We start from the raw sequence: 20,077 nt of genomic DNA on the forward strand, positions 1-20,077 counted from the left end.
AAAGCATTGAGTACATTAGCTTTTGCCACATCTTCTGTCACTAGGTTGCCTCCCTCATTCAGCAAGGGGCCCACTCTTTCCTTGATTTTCTTCTTGTTGCTAACATACCTGAAGAAACCCTTCTTGTTACTCTTAACATCTCTTGCTAGCTGTAACTCCAGGTGTGATTTGGCCTTCCTGATTTCATTCCTGCATGCCCAAGCAATATTTTTATACTCCTCCCTGGTGATTTGTCTAATCTTCCACTTCTTGTAAGCTTCTTTTTTGTGTTTAAGATCAGCAAGGATTTCACTGTTAAGCCAAGCTGGTCGCCTGCCATATTTACTATTCTTTCTACACATAGGGATAGTTTGTCCCTGTAACCTCAATAAGAATTCTTTAAAATACAGCCAGCTCTCCTGGACTCCTTTCCCCCTCATGTTATTCTCCCAGGGGATCCTGCCCATCAGTTCCCTGAGGTTGTCAAAGTCTGCTTTTCTGAAGTCCAGAGTCCGTATTCTGCTGCTCTCCTTTCTTCCTTGTGTTAGGATCCTGAACTCGACCATTTAATGGTCACTGCCTCCCAGGTTCCCATCCACTTTTGCTTCCCCTACTAATTCTTCCTGATTTGTGAGCAGCAGGTCAAGAAGAGCTCTGGCCCCTAGTTGGTTCCTCCAGCACTTGCACCAGGAAATTGTTCCCTACACTTTCCAAAAACTTCCTGGATTGTCTGTGCACCGCTGTATTGCTCTCCCAGCAGATATCAGGGTGATTGAAGTCTCCCATAAGAACCAGGGCCTGCAATCTAGTAACTTCCACTAGTTGCTGGAAGAAAGCCTCATCCACCTCATCCCCCTGGTCTGGTGGTCTATAGCAGACTCCTACCACGACATCACCCTTGTTGCTTATACTTCTAAACTTAATCCAGACACTCAGGTTTTTTCTGGCAGTTTCATACCGGAGCTCTGAGCAGTCATACTGCTCTCTTACATACAGTGCAACTCCCCCACCTTTTCTGCCCTGCCTGTACTTCCTGAACAGTTTATATCCATCCATGACAGTACTCCAGTTATGTGAGTTATCCCACCAAGTCTCTGTTATTCCAATCACATCATAATTCCTTGACTGTGCCAGGACTTCCAGTTCTCCCTGCTTGTTTCCCAGGCTTCTTGCATTTGTGTATAGGCACTTGAGATAACTTTCTGTTTGTCCTGCTTTCTTAGTATGAGGCAGGAGCCCTCTCCTTTCGTGCTCTCCTGCTTGTGCTTCCTCCTGGTATCCCACATCCCCACTTACCTCAGGGCTTTGTTCTCCTTCCCCTGGTGAACCTAGTTTAAAGCCCTCCTCACTAGGTTAGCCAGCCAGCTTGCAAAGATACTCTTCCCCCTCTTTGTTAGGTGGAGCCCATCTCTGCCTAGCACTCCTTCTTGGAACACCGTCCCATGGTCAAAGAATCCAAAGCCTTCTCTCCGACACCACCTGCGTAGCCATTCGTTGACTTCCACGCTTCGATGGTCTCTACCCAGGCCTTTTCCTTCCATGGGGAGGATGGACGAGAACACCGACTTGCGCCTCAGACTCCTTTATCCTTCTTCCCAGAGCCACATAGTCCGCAGTGATCCGCTCAAGGTCATTCTTGGCAGTTATCATTGGTGCCCACGTGGAGAAGCAGGAAGGGGTAGTGATCCGAGGGCTTGATGAGTCTCGGCAGTCTCTCTGTCACATTGCGAATCCTAGCTCCTGGCAAGCAGCAGACTTCTCGGTTTTCCCGGTCGGGGCGGCAGATAGATGACTCAGTCCCCCTGAGGAGAGAGTCCCCAACCACCACCACCCGCCTCCCCCTCTTGGGAGCAGTGGTCGTGGAACCCCCCATCCCTAGGACAGTGCATCTCATGCCTTCCGATCGGCGGAGTCTCCTTCTGTTCCCTTCCCTCAGATGTATCATCTAGTCCACTCTCCGCATTAGTACCTGTGGAGAGAACATGGAAGCGGTTGCTTATCTGTATCTGCACTGCTGGTACATGGACGCTCTGCCCTTTCTTCTTCTGGAGGTCACATGCTGCCAAATTTCTTCACCGCTCTCCTGTCCCCGGTGTGCAGCCTGCTCTGAATCTTCAGAACATTGTGCCCGAAGAAGCATATCCTGACATCATGCCTTAAAAGTAATTGGGATCTTATTTGGCTGGAAGGAAGAGCTACATGTCCCATTGGAAATCTGAGCTTCTTGCTTTGCCAGTAGTCTACAAACCTCATTATATCTATATGGGCATGGGATATCAGTCATTAAACCTTTTATTTACTAAAGATTCAGCACTGCATATCCCAAGACTATTGTAATTTTGAGGGGAATGAAATATTTTGAAAATACTTTTTCTGCAACCTGTGAGGAATATAAAGAACATATGAAGCTGTGAAGTTGGTGACAGTATTATCCGCACTCATTTGGAATATCTGCATAATCCACATGTTGTTTTGACATTTGAGTAATGCACTCATTTTAAAAATCACACTGATAAAAAACCCTTAACCCTGTAACACACTATTGCATGCTATTTATCTAGGGTTCTTATATGCCCACATCAATTTAGCAATCTGAGGGCCTCACAAAATTATGATAAACACACAAAGATGTAGCTCAGGGGCTGGCAAACTTTTTGGCCTCAGGGCCACATCGGGTTTCTGAAATTGTATGGAGGGCTGGTCAGGGGAGGTTGTGCCTCCCCAAACAGCCAGGCGTGGCCTGGCCCCCATCCCCTATCCGAGCCCCCCTGCTTCTCGCCCCCTGACGGCCCGCCCGGGACTCTTGCCCCATCCAAACCTCCCTGTTCCCTGTCGGCCCCCCTGGGGCCCCTGCCCCAACCGCCCCCCCCCCGGTCACCTGACCGCCCCTGGACCCCCTGCCCCTGACTGCCCCCCGCTGCCCCATCCAACCTCTCCTCTCATTCCTGACTGCCTCCCAGGACCTCCGCCCCGTCCAACCACCCCTTCTCCCTGACTGCCACCGAGATTGCCCCCTGCTGCTCCATCCAACCTTCCCCCTTCCTGACTGCCCCCCCGGGACCCCTGCCCCATTCAAGCCCCCTGTTCCCCACCCTCTGACTGCCCTGACCCCTATCCACACCCCTGCCCCCTGCCCACCACCCCGAACTCACCTGCCCTCCATCCAACCCCCCCGCTCCCTGCCCCCTTACCGTGCTGCCTGGAGCACCGGTGGCTGGCAGCGCTACAGCTGTGCTGCCCACAGCACCAGGACAGGCAGCCGTGCCACCTGGCTGGAGCCAGTCACACCACCGCGCCAACACAGAGCACCGGTTCAGGCCGCAGCTCTGCAGCTGCGCTGCCCGGCAGGAGCACACTGCCCAGAGCATTGCGCCGGTGGCACAGTGAGCTGAGGCTGCAGGGGAGGGGGAACAGCAGGGGAGGGCCTGGGGCTAGCCTCCCGGGCCAGGAGCTCAGGGGCTGGGCAGGAGGGTCCCACGGGCCGGATGTGGCCCATGGGTCATAGTTTGCCCACCTCTAACGTAGTTACTGCTCTTTCCTCTTCTCCTTCCATTTGGAAAGTACTGAATGTAGTGTACTATATATGGCATGTGTAAATATTATTACATATGTACACACACATAAATACATGATGTTATTAATGTCCAGTGCTCTATCGTGGTTTATAAACAGCAGCAAATATTTACTACCAGTTAAATTTTGTAGGCTTGAATTTTTTCCTTGTTTCACTCAATTTATTGACAAGAGCAGGTGCAATACTAGCATCTGAGAAATAACAGCTTACATCTATTACTTAAGCATCCACACTAGCAGAAATTAAATGTAAATTCTCTCCTTAGTATCGTGACACAGCTTTTACTCAAAGATAGAGTGAGAGTTTCAGAATGCACTAAAAACACATTTATGCTTAATTGTATTATAAGGTAAACTAGAGATGTCTGAGGGCTTGTTTTTACTACCACGCTAAATTGGCACTGCTGCATTGATGCAGCAGAGCCGATTTAGCGTGTTTGGTGAAGACACATTACGTCAATGCGAGAGTGCTCTCTTGTTGACGTAATTACTCCACCTCAACAAGAGAAGGAAGCTATGTCGGTGGGAGAAAGTCTCCCATTGACATAGCATGGTGTAGATGCTGCTTTAAGTCAAAGTAAGTTATGTTGCTCCGGGGGGTGGTTTTTTCACACCCCATGAGCGACATAACTTACATCGACTTAGGCAGTAGTGTAGACAAGCCCTTATTTATTAAGGCTGAAATTACAAGAAGATAGGGACTGTGGCCAAGGACAATGCAATCATACGGTACAAGAATTAAGGAAGAAATATCCCCATAGGATTTCTTTCTTACCAGTGATAGAGGGAAGGCTGGGGGGAACGGGATGGGGGACTTAACTCTGACATCTGAAGTTGATATTTACTAGTAAAGAATCCCTGGGTACCAGCTGATGTCAAAGATGCTAAGATACTTGCCATGTCTGAAAGTGGGACACAATGTAATAAAAAGACAAAAAATTCAGGACACTAATATTTGAAAGCTCATGCTCAAATAAATTGGTTAGTCTCTAAGGTGCCACAAGTACTCCTAATATTTGGTAGTGCAGAATTCTTAAAATGATGTGGAGTTCTTTAACTAAAGTCTTCTGTACTTCCAATTTCATACTGCAGTAGTTTTATGTAATTTACAACGAGATGAAAGCACGTTTGCATGAGGATGGGATAAACTTGGGACTGCAATAAGTATTAGAGAGCCAAGATCCAATTTTGTGAGTTTTCTTTCTGTAAGTTAAGATATTTGAAAAGGCAGTAAGGAGCACTTGCCTTCCACTATTATCTGATTACAGAATTGTGGCTTGGTGAAAGCTAAATCTAAATATGAAAATGAAGGTACAGTAGAACCTCAGAGTTACGAACACCTTGGGAATGGAAGTTGTTGGAAACTCTGAAATGTTCGTAACTCTGAACAAAATGTTATGGTTGTTCTTTCAAAAGTTCACAACTGAACACTGACTTAATACAGCTTTGAAACTTTACTATGTGGAAGAAAAATGCTACTCTCTCTTCATTTTTTTAGTAATTTATGTTTAATATGGTACGGTACTGTATTTGCGTGCTTTTTTTTTTTGGTGTGTCTCTGCTGCTGCCTGATTGCGTATTTCTGGTTCCAAATGAGGTGTGTGGTTGACTGGTCAGTTTGTAACTCTGGTGTTCATAACTCTGAGGTTCTATTGTATAGTATAGAGTCAACAGCTGAAATGTATTCTGGTCCATTTTTACTGGTGAATGAAAATAGAATGCCAGAAAGAATGTAATGTTCAAATCCTGGAAACTGATCACGACAGGTGAACTAAACTAAGGTGGTCATTTCTCAGTAGTTCTAAATATTAAGTCATATTTGACACTCCATGATCCCAGTCATCATTGCAATAAAATTTGCAAAAACAGTGAGATAATTATTTTGGCTCCTATAACCTGTACAGAAAGACTGCTGACACCCAACCCAATTCAGGGGAAAACGCACCTCTTCTTGATAGCTGGTCCTGTAAGCCATCTCCAAGTCCCCATCCAAGAAGTTCAGGCTCAGCTTGTTAATAGGTGGTTTAAAGAAATAGTCTTTCATCAGGCTAAAGAGAAAAGAGAGACAATGTGAACAGTTTTAAAAGGAGTTCACTTAGCTGTAATTCTTCTTCAAAGATACCATTTCACAGGTCTCTCACTCCTGGGTCTCTGCTTCCTGTGTGAAACTGGTGGTCTTAACAATTTTGATCTTTTGAAGTACTGATAGCTTCTCATTGTTCATCAGAAGCTGCAGTACCTACAGCGGGGTGGGCAAACTTTTTGGCCCAAGGGCCACATCTGGGAATAGAAATTGTATGGCGGGCCATGAATGCTCACAAAATTGGGGCTGGGGTTCAGCAGGGGGTGCAGGCTCTGGCTGAGGGTGCAGGCTCCAGGGTGGGGCCAGAAATGAGGAGTTCAGAGTGTGTGAGGGGGCTCTGGGCTGGGGCAGGGGGTGGGGTGCGGGCTCCGACTGGGGGTGCAGGCTCTGGGATGGTGCTGGGGATGAGGGGTTTGGGGTGCAGGAGGGTGCTCTGGGCTGGGATCGAGGGATTTGGAGGGTGGGAGGGGGATCAGGGCTGGGGAGGGGCATGGGAGGAGGCTCAGGAGTGCGGGTTCGAGGGCGGCGCTTACCTCAAGCGGCTCCCAGAAGCAGCGGCATGTCCCTTCTCCGGCCCCTATGTGGAGGCGCAGCCAGGCGGCTCTGCACACTACCCCGTCCACAGGCACTGCCCCTGAAACTCCCATTGGCCGCGGTTCCCAGCCAATGGGAGCTGCGGGGGTGATACTTGGGGGGGGTGGCAGCATGCAGAGCAGAGTGCCCTGGCTGCCCCTAGGCATAGGAGCTGGAGAGGGCCATGCCACTGCTTCTGGGAGCCACGTGGAGTGGTCCCCAACCCTGCTTCCCAGTGGGAGCGCCAGAGCGGGGCAAGCCCCAGACCCTGCTCCCTAGTGGGAGCTCGAGGGCTCGATTAAAATGGCTGGCAGGCCGGATCTGGCCCGTGGGCTGTAGTTTGTCCACCCCTGACCAACAGCATCACTCTGCATTCTTAAAGTAAAAGATGAAAATTCCCCAAAAAACATTTATAAGAAAAGGAAACACTTCACTACAATAAACAAACAAATAAACAAATACAAACAAACAAGAGAGACTCTTAAACTCTCAGGAAGACATTAAAAGCCTTTCAAAAACTTTCGAACCATAGGAGAACTGAAGAAATAAATGTCCCCAGATCAGCAAACGGTATACATTAATAGCTGCCAGACATTGACAGATACAAGAGACACAGCCTTTTTTTAACTGAAGAATATCAAATATAAAAAATGGATAAATTGTTGAAAAAAGTTATTAATAAAGTATTTTTCATTTCAGGGAACAGTACTTGCTTGTCACTGCCTTCAGAGACTAATAATAACTCTGCACCTTCCCAGGATCACACAACAACAGCACTTGACAATCCAGGCAACCAGGTAAAGGAATCTGAGACAGAGCTGGAGAGCTCAGCCTTGTTTCTGAGACAGGAGATCCAAAAACCTTTGGTAGAAGAGCCAAAGGCACTGATGAACAAAAAGAATGACATACTAGAACTGATGAGCCTGGCAGCAGATACAAGGAATATTTGTGCACTCTCTCACCTTTTCCTCCCAGTGCCTGGTGGAGGAGAAGCATACAAGAAGCCTCAATTCTGATTCAGTAGAAGGGCTTTTCTGAGCAAGAGATGGAACATTTTTAGGTTACAATGGATGTAAACAGATTTATGGCAAAAAAGAAAAGGAGTACTTGTGGCACCTTAGAGACTAACAAATTTATTTGGGCATAAGCTTTTGTGGGCTAAAACCCACTTCATTGGATGCATGCAGTGGGAAATATAGTAGGAAGATATATATACATAGAGAACATGAAAAAATGGGTGTTGCCATACTAACTGTAATGAGACCAATTAATTAAGGTGGGATATTATCAGCAGGAGAAAAAAAACTTTTTGTAGTGATAATCAGGATGGCCCATTTCAAACAGTTGACAAGAATGTGTGAGTAACAGTAGGGGGAAAAGAAAAGAACAGAACTCTTGGGGTCATTTATCAAATCTGATGCCAACTAGATGAAGATGCTGAAGGATCCCATGGAGCTGATCTCCACTTCTACTGTTTTCTCTTGCGTTGCTTACTCCTCTGCTGCTGACAAGGAAGTGTTCTGGAAGCCCCAGAAGCACAAAGTCAATGGCATAAGATAATAGAAAGGAGATTTTTCTATTGAGATGGAGGACGAGTCAATACCAGATATCTGGCCAACGACTTGGTACCAAAGTGCTTTTAATGTGTCAAGTTTTTAAGCTCAGCTTTCAAATGTCAAACTACAATCCTTGACTGGATCTCCAGAGAAAGACCAGAAGACTTCAACCACGAATAATGGTGATGATTTTAGTTCATTATCTCAGCCCTTGCTATGTACTGAAAGCATTATAGGAGGCACCAAGAAAATGACAAGTTACACTCTAACCAGATCTCCTCCTCCTGGGTTGTTAGAGCTATTTTTATTGAGCTGTCCATGAAGACCCGGGCATCCTTGCAGAGGCTAGCAGGGATTTCAGACACTCATCTGGCATTCTGATATGTCAGGGTGACATTTTGGCAAAGCACACTAAGGCCAAATTTCCAATGTATGAATATTATGAGCTTTTTTGGGTGGTTGGACTTTCTTCCTCCATGAAATCTTAAAAACAAAAGAAGTCAGAGAACATAATTTCACTTCAAGAAACAAAGTGTCAAAAAAGCCAGAATGGAGAATAGGCCTCAAAGCGCCAAAGACTAGGGTCTAGTGGAATGAAGCACCAAGTCCAGTTGACTCTAAACAAGGTCAGGAAACAGACTCAGATATCATAGAATCATAGAATAACAGAGTTGGAAGGGACCTCTGGAGGCCATCTAGTCCAACCCCCTGCCCAGAGCAGGACCAATCCCAACTGAATCATCCCAGCCAAGGCTTTGTCAAGCCTGACCTTAAAAACTTCTAAGGAAGGGGATTCCACCACCTCCCTAGGTAACGCATTCCAGTGTTTCACCACCCTCCTAGTGAAAAAGTTTTTCCTAATATCCAACCTAAATCTCCCCCACTGCAACTTGAGACCATTACTCCTTGTCCTGTCATCTGCTATCACTGAGAATAGTCTAGATCCATCCTCTTTGGATCCACCTTCCAGGTAGTTGAAAGCAGCTATCAAATCCCCCCTCATTCTTCTCTTCCGTTGACTAAACAATCCCAGTTCCCTCAGCCTCTCCTCATAACTCATGTGTTCCAGACCCCTAATCATTTTTGTTGCCCTTCGCTGGACTCTCTCCAATTTTTCCACATCCTTCTTGTAGTGCGGGGCCCAAAACTGGACATAGTACTCCAGATGAGGCCTCACCAATGTTGAATAGAGGGGAACGATCACATCCCTCGATCTGCTGGCAATGCCCCTATTTATACACCCCAAAATGCCATTGGCCTTCTTGGCAACAAGGACACACTGTCGACTCATATCCAGCTTCTCATCCACTGTCACCCCTAGGTCCTTCTCTGCAGAAGTGCTGCCTAGCCATTCGGTCCCTAGTCTGTAGCGGTGCATTGGATTCTTCCATCCTAAGTGCAGGACTCTGCACTTGTCCTTGTTGAACCTCATCAGATTTCTTTTGGCCCAATCCTCCAATTTGTCTAGGTCCCTCTGTATCCTATCCCTACCCTCCAGCATATCTACCACTCCTCCCAGTTTAGTGTCATCTGCAAACTTGCTGAGGGTGCAATCCATCCCATCATCCAGATCATTAATGAAGATATTGAACGAAACCGGCCCCAGGACCGACCCTTGGGGCACTCCGCTAGATACCGGCTGCCAACTAGACATGGAGCCATTGATCACTACCCGTTGAGCCCGACAATCTAGCCAACTTTCTACCCACCTTGTAGTGCATCCATCCAGCCCATACTACTTTAACTTGCTGACAAGAATACTATGGGAGACCGTGTCAAAAGCTTTGCTAAAGTCAAGGAATAACACGTCCACTGCTTTCCCTTCATCCACAGAACCAGTTATCTCATCATAGAAGGCAATATGCCTGTTGTAATGCCCTAACTGCTGCCTGCATGCCTCTAGTTTCTATTAATCAAATAGTGTTAGGAAAATAGAGATTGAAGGAAATTACCTGTGTAGTTAAACAGGAATCTAGTCAATGAAACAACACTAAAAGGATGAAGTGGTATGAAGAAAGGAGCTTCAAGTGAGCTGAACTGCGAAGGGTGCATATTAGGGTGCTCCTCTGCAGGCCACAGCTAAGAGAGACCTTAGAATGCACTGAAGTGCACCATAGATACTGTCATGGCTGGTATATGAGGAACAGTTACAAGAGCTGAGAGAGTTCTTGCTGACCTCACACTGGAAGTAGAAATCTCAAGAACGTGAGTCTTTAAAGAATTAAGCTTAAGCATTTCATACTCTACCATCTTGTTTATTCAGTTTTACTTTCTTTTAACAACCACAGTATTGCACATAGAGTACAAATAAATATGGAAGAGCCCCATTTCTGTAACTGTATTAGTAAAACTAGACCTAAAACTCAAAGTAATAGTACATTGTTCACCAAATATACAACACAGATCTTGGTAAAGCTCAATATAAAACAATGCAACATTTACTGTAAAAATGCAGAACTGTCACTTGCTTCAATTGGAGCATAGTAATTGTGCTCTGGTAAAAATGCTCAGGATACAGTAATCTGTGCCAAATGACACCATACAGCTCTTACATGAACAAAAGTATAAGTAGGGGCATAGCGAGCAGATCGAGGGACGTGATCATTCCCCTCTATTCGACATTGGTGAGGCCTCATCTGGAGTACTGTGTCCAGTTTTGGGCCCCACACTTCAAGAAGGATGTGGATAAATTGGAGAGAGTCCAGTGAAGGGCAACAAAAATGATTAGGGGACTGGAACACATGAGTTATGAGGAGAGGCTGAGGGAACTGGGATTGTTTAGCCTGCAGAAGAGAAGAATGAGGGGGGATTTGATAGCTGCTTTCAACTACCTGAAAGGGGGTTCCAAAGAGGATGGCTCTAGACTGTTCTCAATGGTAGCAGATGACAGAACAAGGAGTAATGGTCTCAAGTTGCAGTGGGGGAGGTTTAGATTGGATATTAGGAAAAACTTTTTCACTAAGAGGGTGGTGAAACACTGGAATGCGTTACCTAGGGAGGTGGTAGAATCTCCTTCCTTAGAGGTTTTTAAGGTCAGGCTTGACAAAGCCCTGGCTGGGATGATTTAACTGGGAATTGGTCCTGCTTCGAGCAGGGGGTTGGACTAGATGACCTTCTGGGGTCCCTTCCAACCCTGATATTCTATGATTCTATGAAAATATACTATGGTCTTGCTTACTGCACAGAAGATGGTACTACAATTGTCAACTTGAACATTGGAACTGTTCATAGCACAAAGGTCTCAAATGCATTAACAAGAGTTAGAACTGGCATTGTTGTGACAGAGTGAAGACCGCAATTATACCACAAGGACAGGGTTCTTATAACCCTATCCCAGATAAACCAACAATCTTTCAGCAGTTCATTACTGCTGAGTTCACATAAACATTTAATCAAAGCACAGTTCTGATGCCATTATTTCAAAAGCCAGGTGTCTGCAAGCTGACAAACCAAAATACATCTTGATTCTTTTGTTATATGAGAACTCACATTCACAATTCCCTATTCAGACAGAGGAGAATCCTGCTCATATAACAGTTTTATGGAGACTAACAATATCCCTTTCACACAGTGGGGGATCTGTGGTGGTTTCTCGATAAATTCTTATCAGTACATACAATTTTATATAAAGATATATTAAAATGGATGAACTTTTCAATTGGGTGAGCCAGTTTGTATAGGGCTATGTAATCAGCGAAATAATTTCTAGAAAGTTACCATTATGTATACTGAAAAGGGATGTTTCCTTTGTGATGGCTGTTAGGATATAGATATTCAGGCCTGTTTGCAAAGGCCTATACTTTAAGAATTTAGGTATATGTTTATCATTTAGCTAGTTATAGAGGTATAAAAGAAAGAATCAAAATCACTGTCTGACTGTATAAGGCCTTTTCTCACTGTGACAGTCTGAGGCCCTATTCTTAGGCTAAGGCCTCTGGCTAAGCAGCAGAGGCAGCCATAAACTGGGAAAGCGTATGGTCATATCCTTACATTCCAAACTAGTCACATTGAAATAAGGTGCTATTGGGCTGTTAGGAATACAATCCTGTCCTGATCGTGCCTATCACCTCCAGAGAAAGGGAAGTGCCTAGAAGATGTAAAAGGAAACTTAGTTTGATAGCATCCTGTCTGGCAAGAATTTACTTATCAATAGCTGGGATGTGAAATCCTCATTTCTTTGTTGTTCTATCACTGTAGTCTCCCCATTTCTCTATTGTTTGTCTGTATAATCTCTGTCTGGTTCTGTGATTGTTTCTGTCTGCTGCATAATTAATTTTGCTGTTTGTAAACTAATTAAGGTGGTGGGATATAATTGGTTAAATAATCATGTTACAATATGTTAGGATTGCTTAGTTAAATTTCAGTAAAATGATTGGTTAAGGTATAGCTAAACAGAACTCAAGTTTTACTATATAGTCTGCCGTCAATCAGGAAGAAAGGGGGGGAATGGGAAGGGGGGAATTGGAATCATGTTTTGCTAAAGGGGGGAATGGGAACAGGGACACAGGCAAGGTTCAGTGGTGTCAGAGCTGGGAAGGGGGACACTAAGGAAGGAAACTGGAATCATTGCTTGCTGGAAGATCACCCCAATAAACATCGAATTGTTTGCACCTTTGGACTTCGGGTATTTTTGCTCTCTCTGTTCATGCGAGAAGGACCAGGGAAGTGAGCAGGTGAAGGAATAAGCCCCTAACAATGGTGATATTTAATTAAGCAAAAAATCCTAATCTCTGAATGTTATGTCAAATCAGCCTTTGCCTCTTGCTCTGACTCAGAGAAAAAGAACTAATCATTTTGTAAAAGGAGGAAGAAAGCTCAAGGAATATCAGAGCCTGTGCTGAGTATCTTCAGCTACAGACAGAGAGTATAATTCTGCAATTTCAAGTTCTACTGTCGTGAGGTGTGTTTTTAACAAACAATGCACTACATCCTGCTAAACTGTCTTCTGTAAGCAATTGGTCTCACACACTAATACAGGGGTCGGCAACCTTTTAGAAGTGGTGTGCCGAGTCTTCATTTATTCACTTGAATTTAAGGTTTCGCGTGCCAAGAATAGATTTTAACGTTTTTTAGAAGGTCTCTCTCTATAAGTCTATATATTATATAACTAAACTATTGTCGTATGTAAACAAGGTTTTCAAAATGTTTAAGAAGCTTCATTTAAAATTAAATTAAAATGCTGATCTTACGCCGCTGGCCCGCTCAGCCTGTTGCTGGCCTAGGGTTCCGTTCATCTAGGCCAGCAGCGGGCTGAGCGGGGCCTGTGGCCGGGACCCCGGCTGGCAAGGGGCTGGCAGCCAGAACCCCAGACCGGCAATGGGCTGAGCAGGGCCGGAGGTAGGGACCCCAGACTGGCAGTGGGCTGAGCAGCTCAGCCCGCTGCCGCTTAGCCCGTTGTCAGTCTGGGGTTCCGTCCGCTGGCTCCTGCCAGCCACGGTCCCTGCTGCTGGCCCCGCTCAGCCCGCTGCCGGTCTGGAATCCCGGCCCTGTCCACATAGAATAGGTACCTAACTTCTCCCTGGTTCTAGCCATTCTCTTCCTCTCTCTGCACTGAGATGAGGGTGGGAGTGTGCTGAGAACAGGGCCGGGAGTGAAGGAGCAGGCTGGGGGTTGGGGTGCAGGGTCTGGCCAGGAACTAGAATAAGGGAGGGGGCTTAGGGTTGGGGCAGGAGGTTTGGGTGTGGAGCGCTTACCTGGGCAGGTCCCATTTGGTGTGAGGGGTGTAGGTGGGAATGGGGTGTGTGTGTGCAGGAGCTCCCATTTGGTGCTCAAGGTGGGAGTGGGGATGTGGGGGGTGTAAGAGTCAGGGCATGGGGGGGCTGGGGATGTGTGGGGGGTGCAGGAGTCAGGGCAGGGGGCTGGGGGTGTGTGAGGAGGGTGCAGGAGTCAGGGCAGGGGGCTGGGTATGTGTAGGGGATGCCAGAGTCAGGGCTGGGGTTGTGGGAGGGGTGCAGGGGTCAGGGCAGGGGGTTGGGTATGTGTGGGAAGTGCCAGAGTCAGGGCTGGGTGTGTGTGAGGAGGGTGCAGGGGTCAGGGCATGGGGCTGGGGTGTGTGGGGGGGTGCAGGGGTCAGGGCAGAAGGCTGGGGGTGTGGGCTGGGGTCGTGGGGGTGCTCCCAGCCCCCTGCCCTGAATGGCTCACGGCAGGGGGCTGGAGGGGATATGCCCTGATTCCACCTCCTTCCCCAAGGTCCCCAGAGCAGAGACCGCGCTGCGACTCCGCTTTTACCTCTCCCCCACCATAGCAAGAGCCATCAGCTGATTGGTGGCAGGAAAGAAGAGAAGGAGGAGTAGGAACCCAGCACGCTGAGGGAAGAGGCGGGGGGGAGGGGGAAGCTTGCCTGCCCTGCAAGGAGAGAGTGGTGGGCATGGGGTGGAAAAGAGCGGGCTGGGCTGGGCAGGATTTTTAGTGGCACACTGCTGTCTGCCCGGGTCCGGCAGGCAGCAGCGTGCCATTAAAAATTGGCTTGTGTGCCGTGTTTGGCATGCGTGACATAGGTTGCCGACCCCTGCACTAATCCCTCATCTGTGAATAGTTGAAAATAGTTAACTATTCATCACTCAACTAACTGCTTGAGAGAGAACCACAACAAAGTATATTTAGGACAATATCAGACCAATATTTTCATGACAGTCCCCTTCTATTTGTTCAGCTTCCAAGACACAAAGAGTATATATTTTCCTAAACACTTCAATGTCACCAGGTATAATTATAAGCAGATATAAAATTTTTGTAGCTCCATGTTTATAGTATAGATTTTGTCATTTTGGGGGGTATTTTTTAAGTTGACTCAAAAGTAAAAATAACTGTTCAAAGAGAAAGATTAATAAAGTTAAGCAAAAATCTGCATTGGTAGTCCTCTTAGCAAAACTCTCAGAATAGTGAGTTCCTATTGTAGTTACAGAATAGCAAGCAGACTAAAATTAGAAAACTTACAGTATGATGACCAACATCACACAAGAGCAGGGGAATAAAGATTAAAGGCATGGGGCACGTTTGCTTTCTTTCTATCACACTATTTAAAAATTATGTAGCTAGTTCCTTCTTACCTGTCTTCTTTAATCACATCCACAAAATGAGCATCTGTCTTCTCCCTGATGTTTTTGAACCTCAGTGGAAGGAGTGCTGACTGGTCTAAACTCACTCCTACCCATCTTCCTTTCTCCTGCAACATCTCATAAAGTGATGTCTGGCTGTTGCTCAGCTTCTCATCCTGTGGCGGACTCAAAAGTCCATTCTGGGTCTTTGGACTGCGTCGTCCAGGAGTCTGCTTCATAGCAAGAAGAAACGTATGAGTGAAGGATTAAATATGTGAGAAAACATACAAACAGCACAGAGGTTTGAACCTGATGATATGCTTAAAAAAATAAAAGAGCTCTCAACGATGCCTGTAGCTGTTTGCACCATTCCACACTGATACAACAGACATTCTGTACTTCAGAATGGCTCACTGACAGAGTGACAATCCTGGAATTTTATTATATAGATAAGGCCAGAAGGGACCATTGTGATTTTCTAGTCTGACTTCCTGAGTAACACACTCCATAAGACTTCCCTGAATTAATTTCTGTTTAAACTAGAGAATATCTTTTAGAAAAACATCCAGTCTTGATTTAGAAGCTGTCAGTGATAGAGACTCCATCATAACCCTTTGTAAGTTGTTCTGATGGTTAATTTCTAGTCTGAATTTGCCTTGCTTCAACTTCCAGCCATTGGATATTGCTATACTTTTGTCTACTAGACTGAAGAGCCCTTTATTATCAAATATATGCTACCCATGTAAGTATTTATAGACTGTGATCAAATCATTCCTTAACTTTCTTTTTGTTTAACTAGATTGAGCTCCTCTCACTATAAGGCATGTTTTCTAATCCTTTATTTATTCTTGTGGCTGTTCCCAGAATTCTTTCAAATTTATCAACATCCTTCTTGAATTGTGGACACCAGAACTGGACACAGTATTCCAGCAGTGGTTGCACAGGTGCCAAATATAGACATAAAATAACCTCTCTACTCCAGCATGAGATTCCCATGTTCACGCATTCCAGGATTGCATTAGCCCTTTTGGCCATAGCAGTGCACTGGGAGCTCATGTTCAGCTGATTATCTACCATGACTTTCAAATCTTTTTAGTCACTGCTTCCCAGGACACAGTCCTCCATCCTGTATGTATGGCCCACAATCTTTTGTTCCTAGATATGACCTCATATTTGGTCACATTAAAATGCATATTGTTTGCTTGAGCCCAGGTTACCAAGTGATCCAGATTGCTTTGTATTAGTGAACTGTCCTCTTCATTGTCTATCACGCCCCCAACTTTGGGTCCCCTTCCAACTTTATCAGTGATGATTTTATGTTTTCTTATAGGTAATTGATGTAAATTTTAAATAGCTGGGATGAAGAACCAATCTCTGTGGAACCCCACAAGAAACATACCTGCTTGATGATGATTTCTCCTTTACAATTACATTTTGAGACCAATCAGTTAGCCAGTTTTGAATCCATTTAATGTGTGCCTGCTAATTTTGTATTGTTCTAGTTTATTCATCAAAATATTGTGTGGTACCAAGTCAAATACCTTCCAGAGGTCTAAGTACATTACATCAAAGCTATTACTTTTATCAACCAAATTGTAATCTCCTTAAAAAAAGATATCAATAGTGGCACAAGATTAGCTTTCCTCCAATCCTCTGGAACTTCTCCAGGGTTCCAAGACTTATTGAAAATCACCATTAACAATACAGAGAGTTCTTCAGTCAGCTCTTTGAAAACTCTTGAATGCAAGGTATCCGAACCTGCTGATTTAAATTGACTATCTTTAGTAGCTGCTGTTCCACACCTTCCATAATTACCAATGAATGGAAAGTGTTATCATCATATGATACTAATGTGCCATCTGTTTTTTTCACCAAATACAGAACAGAAATATTTATTGAACACTTCTGCATTATTATTGACAATTCCATGATTTTCATCTAGTAAGGAACCAATACCATTGTTAAGATACCCTTTGTTCCTAAATGTATTTGAAAAACTCCTTATTGTCCTTAACTCTTCTGCTCATAGATTTCTCTGTGTGTTGTTTTGCCTCCCATAACAATTTTCTACAATTCCTACCTTCTGATTTATATTTATACTACCAACTTTCCCTTTCTTCCATTTGCTATACATTGTTTTGTTTTTACAGTTGCCTTCACTTCCCTCTAATCCTGGTTGGCTTTTTTAACCAGTGCAGCCTTCCTTCTTGGTTGTGGGGGGTTTTTTTGAGCTTGCTCTCAAATAAAATGCTTTTAAACAATTTCCAATAATCATTTATATTTTTCTGTTTAAATTCTTTCTCCCAACTAATTTGGCTCATAAGTCATCCTCTGCAAAGACAGACCATAGTCTCCAAAGAAAGACTACTATGTCAGATATTTAAACTGACAGAATACATGATTCTTGCCAAAAAATTATATATAATATCTTCTGAATCTCATTAGGGTTTTTTTTTTTAAAACTAATATAGCTTTAGAGACTATGTGCTATCTTGCTGAAGGAATGAGGATTGCACATACTAGTGAAGAGAGGAGGGTTCATGAGGAATGATCCCTTTCCATCTGAAGCTTTCTTGTACCTAGGGTACTTATATTTAAACATTACTTGGTTAGGGGAATTTAAATCAGGACCATCTCCATAAGGAATCCAGTAAATCAAGAACTGGTGAACAGGTAATTCCCACCCGACTTGAAGGTGTTCTTTTTTCTTTTAATTAACACTTTAGTAAGTTTCTTTGCCTGAAAATACATTAACTGTAGAAAATGTTTATATAGAAGCTAAAATATGACAGATATCTCTTTAGACTATTTTTTTAAAATTCTTTCTGCTCATCTAAGGAAACTGATGAAAATGTATGCTTCCTTGGAGTGATGTGGAGAAGCCTGATATGGAAGAACAATAGGGTATAAACAGGCCACGAAGAAATTCAGGCTGGAAATTAGAAGAGTAATTGTATCACAGGGCTGCTTGTGATGGTTGGGGGCACGGCTGGGAGTCCCTTCCAGTGTATGTGCTCTGTTCCTAAAGCTCACGGCTACATATGGCTACATATGGCCCTCTAGTCCAGGAAGGGGTGTATTTTTGTTTGTTTTTAGTCTCCTTTCTGTGAAGCATTGGAGATGGCCACGGCTGGAGTTGACACACTGGACGGGGAGGGCCAGTGTTGAGGTGGCACCAAGCATTTTCTCTCTCACATGCTTAGGTGGCTGGTTGTTACTCACTTGCTGAGGTCTAACTAATCACGATACGTGGGGTCAGGAAGGAATTTCCCCCCAGGTCAGATTGGCAGGGTCCTTGGGGTTTTTTGCCCTCCTTGAAGTATGGAGGGATGCCAGGATTATCTGGGTATATTTCCCATACTTAATTCCACACTGTCGCAGGCGCTTCAGGCATGAGTATACCTTGGTCCCTCCTATTCTCTGCCTGCTGCATACTGGTTTAGTCTTCTGGGGGCTGTAATACTTTGGTCTAGTTTTCGTGTGCAGGTGCTGGATGGTGTCAATGGTCTGTGATATATAGGAGGTCAGACTAGATCAACATTTCTCAAATGCAGCCACCAGCAGATTTTTTTTGCGACCGTGACAGCCTGCAAAACATAGATGGAGATTTTGGGGGGGGGAGCACGGAGGGGGAACAGCAGCCCTCCGTGCAGTGCCCAGCTGTTGCTCCTGAATAGCTGTCACCAAAGGCAGCGAGATGTGCCACCTTGGTGTTTGTGCTGGCGCCACCAGCAGGAATCAGCACACAGTACCACGTAGCCTCCTTGGGGGCTCTGGGGAGAGCCTCTGGAGACACGCGGTGCAAGTGTGCATGGCGCCGGAGGTGGCTCTTGTCAGTGGAGGTGGCTGCTGTGTTCGGTTGCAGGGGCGCTCCCCTGGGCAGCTCCCCCTCTCCCACCCAGCTGGGGCATGGAGAGCCTCAGGCTCCACAGGTGACTACTGAGTTCCCGACCCACCTTCCCCAGGACGGGCTCTTGGTGAAGGACTGTGGGAGGCAGGGACAGAGAGATGGGTTGGTGCTTTCCCCATCTGGGGCCACATTTGCTGTTTACAGTTGCTGTAGTTACTGCAGCAGCTCAACTGCTCCAAGCTGCTACAGGACTTGGCAGCTTCCCAGCAGGGTGAGGGGCTCCCGGTCCATTACACACTCCAAGCACAAGAATAGGAACACTGAATGGGGAGCCCTACTTCCTACTAAATACATAAATTACAATGATTTGGACATGTACATGCGCATATTTATTTGTTTTTCCTAAGGTTAAGTATTCTGGGAAAAATTTGTCAGCAAGGGGGCTGTACTCTGAAGTCACCAAAAAATTAGTTGTGAGAACCGCTGGACTAGATGATCTGATGGTCCTTCTGGCCTTAAACTCTGTGACTTCTCTGAGCCTTTTTTCTTTCAGCTCCCTGGCAGAGGCTCAAATCCCTAAGAAAAATCTTTCCTTCTGTCAGCTCAAGGTTTTTCTGGGCTATCTCCACTCTGTTAATCTTAACACGAGAAGATTAGATTTTAAAATTGCTTGTGTGGCAGCAGAAAGTCCCTATTTAATAAATGTTGCTAACTCTAGCTATACAGTAGTTTCTGATGGTCACTGGCAGTCTGACTGATGCACCCTACCCCAATTTACTCTAATAAAGAGAGATGCACACTGGAAAAGGAGGACTCCACAGTAAGTTAGGAGCCAGAAGAGTCAAGTGCCACTGCATGTTTTAGTTTTTTGTGTTCAATCTGCTTCTACTTAAAGTAGGCAACCCAGAGTCACTGGGCAGCACATATATATCAGTCTCGCTTTGTTTGGTAATATTTAACTGAATAAATGAGGCACATCTGACCTTGTGTACACTGAGAGTCAAGGAGGGTGAGGTAATATCTTCTACTGGATCAAATTCTGTTGGAAAGAGAGACAAGCTTTCGAGCCACACACAGCTCTTCTACAGGTCTCTGAACACTGTGTGGCTCAATCGCTTGGGTCTCTTACCAACAGAAGTTGGTCCAGTAAAAGATATTACCTCACCCACCTTGTCTCTTTAATATCCTGGAACCAACATGGCTACAACTACACTGCATATAACTTGTGTACTCTAGCATTTTTCTTCCAGTTATCCACTGTTGCAGCTCAAAGTGGCACGAGTGTAGAAAATACTACTGGCATTTTATCCAGTGTTCCACAGACCTCCTCTAAGCAGGGACAGATGAAACTGTGGTTAAAATGTCAACAACTAATACACACTAGTGATCATAACCATTGCTGTCACTGATGGAGCTGCAGTGGCGT

At 45.1% G+C, this 20,077-nt stretch overlaps 1 protein-coding gene across 2 annotated transcripts in view; it reads right to left on the reverse strand.

Annotated features, from left to right (window-relative positions):
• Positions 1-20,077, reverse strand: part of ADCY9 (adenylate cyclase 9) — a 196,374-nt gene that overhangs the window by 49,813 nt on the left and 126,484 nt on the right. Inside the window, exons 4-5 of one of the 2 annotated variants that reach the window (XM_073362784.1) lie at positions 14,814-15,031; positions 5,498-5,600 (exon numbers count right to left, since the gene is read on the reverse strand). In XM_073362784.1, coding sequence (XP_073218885.1) covers positions 5,498-5,600; positions 14,814-15,031 — 321 coding nt within the window. Of the gene's footprint in view, positions 1-5,497; positions 5,601-14,813; positions 15,035-20,077 lie in introns of both variants that reach the window. The other variant, XM_073362783.1, reaches the window with a different exon arrangement.

The sequence above is a fragment of the Lepidochelys kempii genome, chromosome 10 (assembly GCF_965140265.1).
Source record: "Lepidochelys kempii isolate rLepKem1 chromosome 10, rLepKem1.hap2, whole genome shotgun sequence".
NCBI classification, from domain to species: Eukaryota; Metazoa; Chordata; order Testudines; family Cheloniidae; genus Lepidochelys; species Lepidochelys kempii.